Source organism: Eufriesea mexicana, unplaced genomic scaffold (assembly GCF_001483705.2).
Source record: "Eufriesea mexicana isolate 0111107269 unplaced genomic scaffold, ASM148370v2 scaffold1653, whole genome shotgun sequence".
Classification (NCBI taxonomy): domain Eukaryota; kingdom Metazoa; phylum Arthropoda; class Insecta; order Hymenoptera; family Apidae; genus Eufriesea; species Eufriesea mexicana.
Window position 1 is genome coordinate 690,035 of NW_016909884.1, and position 14,635 is coordinate 704,669.

Below are 14,635 nucleotides of genomic sequence, written 5' to 3' on the forward strand. Positions count from 1 at the left end.
CTTATTGCATGAGTATCACATAATACTAATATTGTTATGAAATTAAACTTTCAAAATTGTCAGTTATGATTATACAGTTGTAGGTTTAATACAAGTAGGGTCCATGTATGTAATATTTTCAGGAAAATGGTCCATTATAACAAACCTTTTTTCATTAGGTTCACTTAGATTGTCCAAGAATCCAAACCAATAAATTACAAGTCCTGGACCAAATCTATTCCAGTAACTTAGAAATTGTTCTTTGATGTATTTTTGATGTATTTCTTTATTCCCAAATCTTGCCTTAGATTCTATCCAGTTAATTACACAACCATTTACGGCAATTGGTACCTCGAGCTTGAAATCTGGAGTTTTATCATATCCTCTTGATCTTAAATGTTCTTCATTACGAAATGCAAGATTTCGTTCAGTTAAGTAGTTTTGTACCTTTAGTTCATATTCCTGACCTACAGAACTATAAATTTAATTTATAAAGATATGCACAACTGGCTATTTTACTTAATATTACAATACATACAATCCAATAGCAACTGATATAGAACCATACACGTTGTCATATAATATACACTGTAAAACATTATATACTTATATACATTATAAACATTACTTATATATTATGCAGGATATTTGATTTTTAAATTATTAATAAATTTTGGATTTGTTACCAAATAGACCTCATATGCTAGATCCTTGTCTTGTATGAGAGTAGTATCCTTAAATAATTCATTAACTTCATTTTGGGAAACTAAAAATACACATAGTATTTTCATTAATTTAAGAATAACAAATTGTGTTATAAAATATCTTAAATCAAATGTAAATTACCATATTGTCCACAATGTTTTTTAAGAACATTTTTAGCTAATAGTGCAGGTGGTACACCAATATCTTTTGCCATTTTTAATAAAATTCCAACAGGTTCTCCATTTTGCACAGCTTTTTTGTAACTGTTATTTAAATTATTTAATAATATACATATTTTATAACACTAAAAGAAAAATACAATACTCACGTTTCATAATAATTCTTATTATCCCCAAATAATTTGCTATGATTAACTTTCATTTTATGTTGTATTTCTAAAGATAATATGCTATATAATGTATATACTGAAACACTAAATGAAACAAAAATAAATATTTGATGTACTAGATAATTAAATCAAAGTATTTATAGTTCTATAATAAAATAATCTTACTCGCTATATTTCTCTTTTAAAACATCTTTACAATCTTTTGATAAGCCACGAAATTTTCGAATTGTTTTCACTATATCGTTGTATAATTCAGGCTTCATATTGGACTTTTATTTCGTAAACTTAGAATAAATTTGTTTAAATAGTTTCAACTTTCATTCGTCATTATTATAAAATATTTATATTTGCATTAATATTACTCTATACATGTACAATATTGATATTTGCTGACAGAAACTACATATATATATTTTACATATCATTCATTTGAAGTTGACGCTTTATTCAATTTTTGAGGGAAATTTAAATGTATCATTTGAGATTATGTTTTTGTTGTGCATAAATAAGAAGATACTCATTATTATAATTAGGTTTATAAAATATTAAAAACAATTTTATTCTTTTGATTAAGATATTGATTAAACTTAAAATAATTTACAATGAAAATGGAATACATTAAAAAACTGCTACTGAAAGTACCTACTTTCACTTTGTATAAGAAGGGGTAGTAAGGTTAGAGAATCGTAAAGCTTGGTAGGTGTTATTTTCTTTCGATTTACAGGAGAAACGCAAATGTTACTTAGACAAAAATTTGTAACGAAAAACGTAAAATATTGAATATTTTGATTATTATGAATTACTCAGACAATTAATTCGAAATAGTATTGTTTTATATATTTAAAATATATGACAGCTTTACCCATATTTAACCTTTAATTTATTATTAACTCGTGTATCAATCTCGTATCTTAATTTTGTAAAAATTATGAGTAAAAATAAAGTATCTACAAAAATATGTAATGTGCAACATGAAAATAGTAAAACTAATAATGTACAAGAAGGTAATTTATCTAATTTCTGTGAATAACAAATTAGAACCATTGCAACTGTTAGTGTAAATTTTTTTGTTATAGTTTCAGTAAAAATGAACATGAAGGTTGATGTAGGAAATGATTCTCCTCAACATTCTTATGATTCACGTGTTTATGGTCATAGTACACCAATTCAAAAGAGAGATTATGTATTTGACATAGAAGATTCTCCTGAAATAGATTATCGATGCAGTCCAATTTCAATGCCTTTTACACAGGATGGAGGTAACGAAATTGCTTGGGATTGGCAGACCTCTGTAAATAAAGTTCATGATAAACCTATACAATCAAACAATCATATTGAAACTCCCAAAAGAACTAAACAGCTACAAAAGAAACGTAACTCTAATTCTCCTTTACTACAAAAGCCATTAAAAAGGAAGCAAGTAAAAATGGAAAATATAGAAAATATTGGGAAACTGACAGCTGAATTAAAAGCTTTAAGTGAAAAAATGAAAAGCATACAAGAGAATTGTAATAACCATATGGTTGAAAATGAAAATGATTTAAAATGTGAAAGTAACAGTAAATTGTTGTTAGAATCAGATAGCGAAAGCAGTGATGACATAATCATAGAGTGTGTTGTTAATAGGAATACATCAAAAATAAATTCTAGCACTGTTAATAGTAATAACAAAAAAATTACAAATTATGAAGACTTATTTGATGATTCAATTGATGACTCAATGGTAAGATGCAGTCAAGAAATCGAAGAAAAATTGAACTTATGTAAAGATAAAGTGAATAATACAATGCAATTATCTACAGTAAGTGAAGAAAAGGAAACATCTACATCTGAAAAAGAAATTCATTACCTTACTGCACCGAATATCTCTACAGAATGTTCTAGAAATTCAAGCATTTCTAAAACTTCTTCAACTAATACAAGTGGTTATTTAAAAACATATTCAAATAATTCAAATAAAATAAATTCCACCTTAAATGTTTCAATGTCAAACTCAAAAGTTATCAACAATAATGTCATAAATGTAACTCATGGAAACCAAATAGTAGAAGACAAAAGTATGTCAGATTTTCCAGATGATTCTTTCGATGACTGTTTGGCAACTTGTATAGAAGATGACAAATTATTATCTAAATTGTCAGAGTATGATTTCAGTCCTTCAAATTCAGGTCATAATACAGAAAATTTAAAAAAAATATCGAAACACATTACTTCTAATACAGTAGCTAATAAAACGACAAACAATTTTCTTTCAAAACTAGTGGTTCATAATAAGGGAGAACTTATTACAGATGATTTGGTAGAGGAAGTTACGATTGTAATGGATAAAAAAACAATACAAAATTCTTTTCCTAGCAAAAATTCTTTAGAAAACAGAAAATTCTTTAAAACAAAGAGTTTATCAGATCAATGTTTTTATCAAAATAAAAATACTAATATAAACAATAAAACAACAAATGCATTCAAATCTGAAAAACGGTATCAATCTAATTTGGTTACTCCGTCAGTAAGTACTACATTTCCTATCGTAAATGGTCAGAATCCATATAAAAATAATAATTTTCCATCAATTAATGGCATGGAAAATGCAAATAAACTTAACAGATTAGACGAAAAAGAAGCTGGCAACTGTATTGTTAAATACAAATCTACTAGCAATTTATCTAATATAAAGGAAGTAAAAGAATCACAGTCTGCACAATGTACTCCAGAAGAAATAGAAAGAAAGCGATTAGAAGCGAAGATGAGACTCGAAGCAAAGCGAAAATTTCAGCAAACGAACACAAGGTTGACTGGTATTCCATCCGAAGCTCCCGTGAATAAATATGTAAAAAGGTGATAGATTGGTATTTTTCACTCAGTGGAGTTAATGAAGTTATTTTTTATAATACTATGTTGTTATATTTACAACTATTGTGCCTATTCTCCATATCACTGTGATTTGAAATGTGTCAAAATATGCATTTGCTTAATAAAAAAGTATTTTTTTAATACATTATAAAGAAATAAATTTTAAGTACTATCTAAACTTGTATTAATCATGTTAATAGTTTTAATTTATTCTTGGAAAAATTAATATTTTTTTCTAAAGTATACAGTTCATAAATTATAATCGTCATATTAAAATACTATGAATATGTTATGTTGTTTTCTACATATATTTATTTGATCATAATATCTATTATAATATGTACCAATTTTGTACCTTAGGTAATAAGTTCAGGAAATGGAAATAAATGTCGAATCGTTTTGTAAATTTGTTTATAATGATATTTTTATTTAAGGATGCATTTTTAAATCATATCTTTATTATAATATAATATACGTTATTACCATATTTTTTTTAAGTATAGATATGCATAATAAAGAGCTATTAGATTGTTTAATTTACTCGTGTATGTACATATTAGATGTAAAAACCTACATAGTATTCAATTTTTTAAAAATTGCATACTTAAATTATATATTTTAGAAAGGTATTAAAATATATAGGAAAATTATTCGTTCTAAGAATTAAAAAGTTAAAAAATGTCTAATTACATATGAGCTGCTACTATTTGAAGCAGTAAGAAACCGCGCGAAATCGGATACATTCAAAAACAATAACATTAATATGATTATCAAAAAATGCTAAGGTAAACTCTCTTAAATAATTATTAATAGCATAAGCAAGTTATATAAGTCTATCATAACACAGTATAATGATATATCACGTAAATATTTAGAAGAAATTCTCACCGCGCATGTTTAACAGACGGGTGCCATTACTCGAACGCGCCATTTAATCGATACACCATGTGACGTCAAATGAGAGTATTTCCGCTTCGCACACGTGATGCAAATTCGTGGTCAGTAATATACATATTTTTTTTAAACATGTATAAATTTGTACGTATTGAATTTCAAAAATTTGAATACATAACACTTCAATTCGTTTTACGAACTTAACGATTGCGCATGCGTCAACAGTTCCCACCACAAATGTCTGGCGAATCGGGAGCCATACCAAACGTGTATATCATTCTCTGATTGGTCGAGCAGTTAGATCGGGAAATGGTAATAAGCCAGTCGGCCAGCGACAAGCATGGGGAAAGCACGTGCCATTTATATTGTTGCGCACGATTCGGTGAAATTATACGTCGCCTCGCACGATTATACCACCACCCCAACTGACATTCTCACCGCTAGTGAGACGAACGTTGTCGGTAACGCCACTAGAGTCGCTACTACCACCGAGAAAAGGCCATCGGCTTCCCCTTCCGTGGAAGTGGTTGATAGCTCGAAAATCACAGTACCATCGCGTACACCGAGAACAGTGCCCACGAATGCGAAATACATCAGCGTCCGTCGCCGGCCTGTCACGATGCTACTCGCGGTGATCGCGCTCCTCTGCGCCGGTAGCAGTGCCGAGGTGTTCACTAACACGTTTCTCGTGAAGATGAGGCAGCCTGCGGAGAGACACATTGCAGATCGCGTGGCTGCTAGGAATGGATTCGTCAATCTTGGACCGGTAAGATGAAACAAATAATATTTTATTTTCTACGAATAAATGTCTCCGTTGCAAAGAAAACGAATCGTCATATGACTATCACAAAGAAGATGAAACGATTTTTTTTACTAAACATAGTTCACTTCAACACGAGATACATACGTACACAAAATACGAACACAAAGGACGAGCTACATTTTTTTAACGAGTATTTTGATGTTCAATTAGAATAGAAAACGGTGGAGTTTATCGTGAAATGACTTCCGCGAGTTTCAACGAACTATTTTGCAATAGTGTTAGCGTACACAGCACGAGCTCTTGACACTGACATATATCGTTGAATGTAGTACGTAAACGGCACTACCGCGGCAAGGAAATTGCTTATCTGGGCTGAAACAGTGTGGCTTGGGGCGCGGATGGGGTGCACACGCTAGGATGAGAATGAAATCTCTTTTGAACGATCGATAAGTTTATACAGAAAAAAATACTTAAGAATAAAGCCATTGTTTATATATATCTATTCAGGCTTGGGTCGCACTTGAAAATTCTTCGACGCAGTAAAACCGCCGCGGCGTGTACAAGTGCATATGCACTGTTTCTAACCTAAAATTTAACAAAATTTAATAAAATTTGATAAAATTCAACAAAATTTAATAAAATTTATTAAAATAGTTTAATCTGAAGCGATTAACTTGGATTGTTCAATTTGTTTAAATTCTAATGTCGAAATTTATTTAAAATAAATTTCTACTTTTTATTTCGCTGAATTAATCGATTTAGCGAACGGATGCTGATCATTTTCTCCATGCTTTTTAAAAATTCGATAGATCGATAGATCACCTGATATGGTTCGTTTCTTATCGATACGTGGCTCATTTATTTGTTGGAAAATCTGCGTTGGTCCCGTTTATCCTTGTTCCGCTTTACCATTGATTTATATCGAATCGAACTTGTTATCGGTTCTCTGCATGAACGACCGATATTCGCCGCGAGTTTAGATCTATCAGAGGCATTGATTTCGTGCCCGTTGTTACGAATACCCGCATTATCGCAGAAACGTGTTCGAAACAGTTGGCCGACGTCAGAAACACGTCGGATACGTGTTAACGATAAGATTAACTTCGCTCATAGTCGGTGAACATAGAGGGCGAACTTTCTCCAAGATCGCGCCATTTTTACCATTTTTCCATTTTTCCCTTTTTCTTCTCCCCCGATATTTTTTATCGAAATATTAAAAAGATTTCATTCGTCGAGTTTTTATTTACTATTGTCAGCATTCGTTGTGCGAATTTATCGGTGTATCCCGATTTCCGACTGGCTTTAATCGAAGGGAAAACCTCAGTTTGTGGTCAGACAGCGCAACAGTGAAAGCGTCGCGGCATGGTCCGACGCCTACGTGATAAACTCTGTGTAGGCATTGTCCAATACAGTCAGCTTTTTGCCTGTCTATTTTTCCCTTCAATACACCGTGAACAGTGTCGTTTTACGAGGAAAACGACATTCACGCTAAAAGGACCCTTCTGGGAAGAATCCACAGTGACGACGTCGAATGAATGGACGTTTCGCAGATGAAATGTCCCCTTGTTACACGAATTTCCCTTATTTCGTTCCCGCAGTCAGCTAAATCCAGGTATTACATTTTTAAACATCTTTTTTCCCCTTTCTTCATCGCAAATTTCCATCCAATTTTGTTATTGTTCATTAAGCAACGTTTCCCATTTTGCGTTCGCAGACCGTGTGATTACGTTGAGCGAATTCCCGAGAATTTGCCTGCAGCTAGCAACGAGTGAAGTTTAAATAAGAATCCCTGCCGGACGTTAACGAACAGCATCAGGGTAAACGCTTAAAAAGAAGCGAGGTCACCTGCAGTTGGTGCGAGGCTAGAAAACTCGACGGCGAACTTCCTCGAGGACTATAATTACTGCCATGAAGTCTGAGAACGAGGAAGATATCTCCGCGAGGTTGAGACGAGGGAGACATTGGGCGTTTGTTTCTGACGTTTTACGACAATGCAAACGGTTCTGGGAGTTCTATTAAAATGGCACAAAAGCGGCCTCCAGAGGAAAGAGACGACCAGCAGAATGGCGAAGATACGCTTGAAATTTTTGTTCCTTCTTGCGAAACGGCAGTCGAGCAAGCGCCTACCATGTCGGATAAATTGCGTTAGTCTTTGCCCGACGTGACGTCCGGGGGTTATTTCCTTTTATTAGGTTCGCTGGACTAAAGTTACCGACTCTTCTTTACCTTGGAAAACTATTCTTTCCTTCATTGTTGGGTCTTCCATAATTGTACTCCCGTTTGTATCTCGCGATACCCCGTGGAACGTGTCTCACTATTTACTATCGTCCTCGAGGAAGATCTGTTTTATCTTATTTTGTAAATTTTCGGTTGTGACACAACTGAAAAATCAGGAAAACTTTGTAGAAATATTTTTCTTTTATTTTATTCGTTTATCTTCATCGTTATACCATTATTATACGCTATATTTGAATTGTTAATGCGAAGGCACGTGTTCTTGAAGTTGGAATGTCTAATAATGTGCAAAAATTGTATGAAAAATTATACTAGAAACGTACGTTTTTGAGTTGTGTCACTTTGTTAGCGAGGATAGGAAACGTGGCTAGGAATTGACTGTATTATAGTGTATTTTACGTTTTCTACAAACGAGGGCGACTTAAATGTTCGTTGCAGTTACTTTTAGCGCGAAACTTTCTCGTCGGTTCGTTGCAAGTCCAGGCTTTATCTAAGGGGTTTAGCTTAGAACTTCCCTCGGCTCGAAATATCCGTTACACTCAGTTAGAGCAAATCTGCTTAGTTTTACGGTTATGTACACGTGTACGATGTGCTGGTACACAATGGCCAGCGATATACGTTTAGGATAAAGGTTAGTTTACGTACAGGGTGTATAAAAATTATATGTCGCGCTCCGACAGCGTGGCTCTACGTTCTCGAGTCGATAAGAATCTGTTAAAGAAACTCCACGATTCAACAATTCTAAAATATTCTTTTGAAAGCGTTGTAAATGAACAAGTCACTTGTCAAGGTTCATTCGATACATGCATCGAGGTCGCATCAACTTTGACGCTGTCGATATATGTATCGAGTGCAGTTCTTGACTATGTACATGTGTATATATATATATTATGGATCGAGTGATGATACAAGCTTTATGCGCAATGCTAAAAGTCAGGAATGTAATAAGTTTGATGTAATTTTTCCCAATTTATCACTCAGTATTACGCATAATGACCTGTTATTACCTGCTTGGTCCATAGGATATATGTAAGTGCATACGGTAACTCGAGTGACAGGAAATTCGATAATTTCGCTGGAGGAAAATCTCGGGAAACGCGTTTGATTTGGCATCGTGTATCTGCCATTTCGTTAATGGGCCCGCGTCACTCGTTACGTTTGCTAATTCCAGTATTATCCGCGACCGTGTCGTGGACGCCTTGTAATTTTATACGTACCATCGCGTTCGTCCGTCTATCTTTAGTCCATTATCAGATTTACTAGTCGTCCTACGCGATAGAAAGCGTATTCTAATAATAAGCCATCAAACGTTCCGTTGTACTTTCATTAAGAGTCGTGTTACACCGACGCCGGAAAGCCAACGAGATAGTCGTACGTCCTCGCGGAGAATCCTGTCAAACGATCTGAACATAGTCTGTTACTCGGTAGAACAGTTGTCAAAAGCGATTTCTGACGGTTTCGAAAGCCAACCGAGCGGAAAGTTTATTCGAAGCTCGCGGTGGGGTTGCAAAGGCAATTGAGTGTAAAGTCGAAAATATTGGGCGAGATTGGCGAATATCGCAGCTCGATTGGTCGTTTGATCTCGTCCAGGGGATGTAATTTATCCGGCTGCCAGGGAATCGATTTCTTCTTAAACTCCATATTTACAGAGTTCCGTGACGTTGTTTTATCTGATCGCCGGGTTTCCCGGCCGCCTCGTGCGATTAATCGTCCCGTGACGTACGCGTTGGATTATTACAGTGATCGATCGTATCCACCGACCACCGATTAGGTCCGTCATCGTGGGCCACGCGATGGATTTCGCGAGGATGGAGAGAATAGAAGGCACAGGATAACGAAGCGAAAGAATTTGCGCCGGTGATGTCCTGCGAGCGAAATCTCCTCCTATGGAAGAAAGAAATCGCATTGGGAGAGAGAATGAAAATTGCTGGCGAATCGAATAGCTTCACCGAGAATAATAAAAAGATTAGCCGAGAGAAGCCGCGTGGAATAATCATGTTAAATAGGTCGATCGATCGGAATGTTGCGGTAACGACGCTAACCTTTCGATTCAGCGTTGCAAAACTTGAACGAGACAAGGGTGAAAATCCTGTTCCTCTCTGTTTCCCCGTGTAACTGTTCGGATGAAGGAAAAGAAGAGGAAGGAAAAACTTTCGCGCTGATCTCGGTCTACAAACTCCGGCAATCTTCTTTACGTTTACATAAGCACGTTCTCGACCCAAGGGAAACTTTGCTTGGAATACAATGTGGGGAACTAATTATACCTCTTTATTAACGAGCAAGGTTTGTTAACACCTTGACTAACAGAAATGTCAAATGTCGTGCTGTGTTTTTAAAACGGTGGTCATTGGGGGTGTTAAAAATTCGTCTCTTATATTTGGCAATTAGACACGGGTATACTATCCATATTAACTCCATGTTAAATCATATTAACGATGTTAAAACTCATTATTAACATCATGATGTTTCTTGTAGAATTTTCAATAATTTTTTGCGGGATATTTAATACTTTATATTAATAAATTTAACCCTTCAGTGCACGAGTCTGCGTGAGCCTCGGTCACGATTAAAATCGTTATACCGTGCCCCATTCTTACATTTTATATTTTTCACTGTGATCAGAATGTAAGATATAGCGCGATAAATGTAAAAATATGTATCTTTATGCAGCTAGGAAATAATTCTATTTAAATAGCAGTTTGTACATTTTTAACCGAGTAAGTTGGGAGAAAGACACGCGTTAAGGGGTTGAAATAACACCATTTTACAAGTTAGAAGATCCAAAACCATATTATACATGTGATCGTCAATGTGTTAGGACATGTCGAGTATCAAAGAATAAGTCTCTTTATCAATTAATCACGTTTTAAATATTATCCCCAAAATTTAATTAATATCGTTGATTAATCAAGTGATCAATCACGCAATAAATATTCGAGCAGGTGGAATGAAGATAAGATTAGGATAGATATTTAAATTATAGATGATAGATATTTAGAATTAATAGTAAGCTATTAGCTAACATAATTAAAATTTCGCGTCACCGTTAAACTTATTTCATCATATCGTGACATTTTAAACGTTAGCCACGGCTACCCGCATACGAATGGTCATAGCAGGTCGATTTATTTCAATCCCCCAAGCTGTGTACGCATACGTACGTGTATATTCGCGATAAAGGCTTAGCAGGGAGCAATGCGTAGAGTAATCAGCGTTTTTAGCAGAGCCTGTTAATTAAATTACTCTACGCGATGTTTTCGTAGGAAACATCGGAAATAAACTTACGCGGAAAGTAACGAGCACCCTCGTATCCACGCGGAAGTCCGTCTGCGTCGGAAGGGTGGAGGCTTTAACGAGCAAACGAACTTATGCGCGAGTTAATTTACCGAAATAACATACTCGAAGAAACTCTAGTTTGCGGGATGAATTGATTTTAGCTCCCGGAGCATGATAGAACACGAGCTTATGATCTCCGGTCAAAGGATAGTTGATTATCCTGCACGTGGATCTAGGTATTAATTTAATCCCTTGCTGTCGAAATCACATTCGACGTTTTGACATTTCAAGTAGTTTGAAGGTAAGAATGTACTTCGAACTGCTGTTCAAAGTTTGATTTCATTCTCATATTTTTCTAACCAATGATGTATTTATATTGGCATGTTATTATGAAATGAAATTACAGGACGAAGGAGTATTACATAGTTAAATTAAAGTAGATAGAACGACACAGAATTATTATTTCTAAACTTTTGATTACAAGTTTCGCACTCTTTATGGCAGTTTTGTCCTTTACTTATTCTTCTATGATTAACCCTCTTAAGCGTTTTGACAGTCTTAACTCACTAGCGCCACCACGGCTCGTATCTACGATAAATGCGTATCGCGAATAATCTTGGAATTTTCTTCTTCCCACGTGTGTCATACTGTTCGCACAATTTCACATAGTTTTACAAAATATGTCAATTCGTTTTGTTGCTTTTTGAAGGCCTCTCTTCGTTCAATCTCCATTTTGTCTCCCTTTTGATCTCTCGTGCAATAGACATTAAAAATACATTACATCGTGGGTGTGTTATTGTGCACTTTGCATTATCAGATAAAATGAACGAGTGCAAGTCTGGGAAGCAATTTCGATCAAAATTGCGATGCATTTCCGTGGCGATTTAATTGTTCAAGAAAACAATTTCCTAAATAGCCAGCTTACGCTACGACAGCTTATGTTCTCAGCATTCAAAGAGACATAAAAAGAGGGTTTTACGTAGAAGATAGCTGCACAATTGGAGATGATGTGTGCATTGGAAATGCACTTTATTGCACTGCTAATTCATGGCTCGACCAATGCAGTTTGGTTCGTGTGTAGGCATCGTAATGTTACACAAGGCACGTTTATCACCCTTCCTTAACCACGCATCGACTATGCAGATTTTCTCCCCCCTCTCTCTCTCTATTCGCTATTCTCTCTAATTTCGCGTGTACCTTATTGTCACGAATGGCTGAAAATTGTGCAGAACATAGGAGATCCTTATTGAATCTCCATAATTAGAATTCTATTTGTGTATAAGAAGATTATGGTTATTCCTTAAAGTCCTTCATTTTTATTCCAAAATCCAGCATCGTCAATTATAGCAAATTAAGAGCAAGGGGTCGAAACAGGGAATATTTAATAATTTGGCAATTTTGAACATAGGATTATACAATGGCAATGAGAGTTATAATAATTAGAGCTATATAAACTTTTTCTGATTTATTAAATAGAAGTAGAATTATCAGGTACAATTTATCGAATCTTGTTGCTTTACCAGTGTACTCTGAAGCATTAGGAATTAATTTTGCTTCTTTCCTTAGCCTTAAAATACAGTGTACAGTATGTTCTATATAATACAATGGTACAATAGGAACTTCTAACTCGTATAACTTTATTAATTAATGGTTGACTTGTAGTGTTGCTATTAATCCTCTACTAATCCTCTATTAATCCTCCATTAAAGTCTTCCTTTCAATTTGGAGACTAAGAGTCGCCATTTAGGATGAATATATACTCTATTTGATTGATATTGACACAACAGTACAACAGTAAAATACAACAGATATGGAACTTCTAAATAAAGGAACGTTCTAGAGAGTAAACGATACACGTTCCAATGCCTACTCTTCGAATTTTCTTTCCTCACCATTCTTATATGATACATCTGCTATGGTACTTACGAACTTGTGCCGTATTCTCGACATTTTTCTCACCTGTTTCCTCCTAAGAGCCATGCAGATGGTATCGCAGCCAGCGAAATTGATTTTTCACCTCCCTATCTATAACTGGATTAAGCCTGACAAAGTTTCCTCGGGCTTTCACTGTTTTTCTATCCAGCCCCGTGTAAAAGGTTGCACGTTGCCGATAAACCGTAGGGAAAATTAAAGCAGCCCGCCTCCATATTTCTTCGCGCAGGCTGACCGCACGAACCCTGCTTCGAATACGTCAGCTCGATAAATTGCATCTGTATGCAGTGGCTATGGCAGAAGGGAAAGGACAATAAACCTGCGCATTGGTGTTTATCCGCTGAACACACCTACGGGAAATGTGCTCGGTGTTACGCACTTGGCGCACACGCTTGCTAATTGGATTACGCGCCGACACGTGCAGACCAAGTCAAACTCGATTAAGAGGCGGCCAGTTTCGCAGAATGCGATGTCTCTCTGGAGATAAAACGGCTATCCAAGTATAGGAACCCTATTTTTCTTGGTGTACAAGATGTAATTTTCCATCTCTGATACGCTGATTACTTATTGATGACACTGTGTTCATCTGGAAAAATTTGGAAAATTTGGAAAAATTTGGTCACAGTGACTTGACCACTTGTGATTTGTGATTTGGTCACAATCTTCATTTTCCTTGATACTATCGTGAACACAGGCCACAGAAAATTTGGTAATAGATGGAAGTGTCGTATCCACGAATATTTCTCAGACTTCAGAGTTCGTATTTGAGAGATAGGTCATCTTTATCACGAATACAAAGGTGGGTCTACGTTCTTTAACACAATTGCCAAGACAGGTCACTGGAAGTTTCGCTATTATCTGGAAGTATCACATCTATGAATGCTGTTCCGAGCTCAGGAGTTTGATTTAAAGCATAATAATTCACTCGACGTAAGACATTCAGTAGGTATGTGAAAATCTTTGGTATTCGTGAAGTCTCGACAAGTAGAATTATATTGTATCTTGCTACGAAGAGAGTGAAGATGACATATAGAGACACTAGCCTAGACATGGTCGTATCAGGAGATAAAAGGAATGTGGGCGTACTTTGATCACTATGTCACACGTAGCTAGAGCTTAACATCAAACGAACCAAGCTGGGTCAAATGACTCTTTTCAAAATTTATTTTATAATTGTACATTTATTGTTATTTCTTTCCCTCATCTGACTTTCTGTAAATTCTTATATTATCTTATTGTTTAATTTGTTAAAATAAAAATTAAAAATTCTTTGCATACCTCATGTACCACGAGGGGCCATTTCACCCCTTATGGTAAAAATAGGTGCGTGTAAAGTACTGGTACGTTTAACGTTGAAAATGTAGACTTCGAAAGTGTCCAAAGTGGAGTCACGTCGAAAGCTGGCTGACGTAGAACATGGATGGCTATTAGCAGACTTTAATTGGGTCTAAACGAATTCGTTTGAAAATTTCACAGGTGTACTTCATCAAAATATCAGCGCTTTATTTACATTTAGATCATCGTCTATGAATTAGTGAAACGGTTAATCGACCAGGTGGATTTGTTGACCTGAATAAATTCCAGAGATTGATTGATCATATGGCGTGTATTCTGTTCCATCAGGGACGTAGCGTAATTAAATAACGCAGATG

General features: G+C 35.2%; 3 protein-coding genes across 3 annotated transcripts in view; 2 read left to right on the forward strand and 1 right to left on the reverse strand.

Annotated features, from left to right (window-relative positions):
• Positions 1 to 69: 69 nt before the first annotated feature.
• On the reverse strand, positions 70 to 1,296 carry LOC108548913 (uncharacterized protein C15orf41 homolog). Its single transcript, XM_017902051.1, has 6 exons — positions 1,199 to 1,296; positions 1,013 to 1,117; positions 826 to 947; positions 666 to 745; positions 518 to 567; positions 70 to 454 (listed from the first exon to the last, which is right to left on the reverse strand). Exons 1-6 carry the CDS (start codon positions 1,294 to 1,296, stop codon positions 70 to 72), a joined length of 840 nt encoding a protein of 279 aa, XP_017757540.1.
• A 665-nt stretch (positions 1,297 to 1,961) lies between these two features.
• LOC108548920 (putative uncharacterized protein DDB_G0287457) lies at positions 1,962 to 3,740 on the forward strand. The gene is made up of 3 exons (XM_017902057.1): positions 1,962 to 2,037; positions 2,110 to 3,539; positions 3,638 to 3,740. Exons 1-3 carry the CDS (start codon positions 1,962 to 1,964, stop codon positions 3,671 to 3,673), a joined length of 1,542 nt encoding a protein of 513 aa, XP_017757546.1. The 3' UTR covers positions 3,674 to 3,740.
• A 1,374-nt stretch (positions 3,741 to 5,114) lies between these two features.
• The window catches only part of amon (prohormone processing protease amontillado), a 66,144-nt gene continuing 56,623 nt past the window's right edge, over positions 5,115 to 14,635 (forward strand). The window contains exon 1 of the mRNA XM_017902135.1: positions 5,115 to 5,543. Within this exon, the coding sequence (XP_017757624.1) occupies positions 5,118 to 5,543 (426 nt within the window). The 5' untranslated portion in view covers positions 5,115 to 5,117. The remainder of the gene's footprint in view (positions 5,544 to 14,635) is intronic.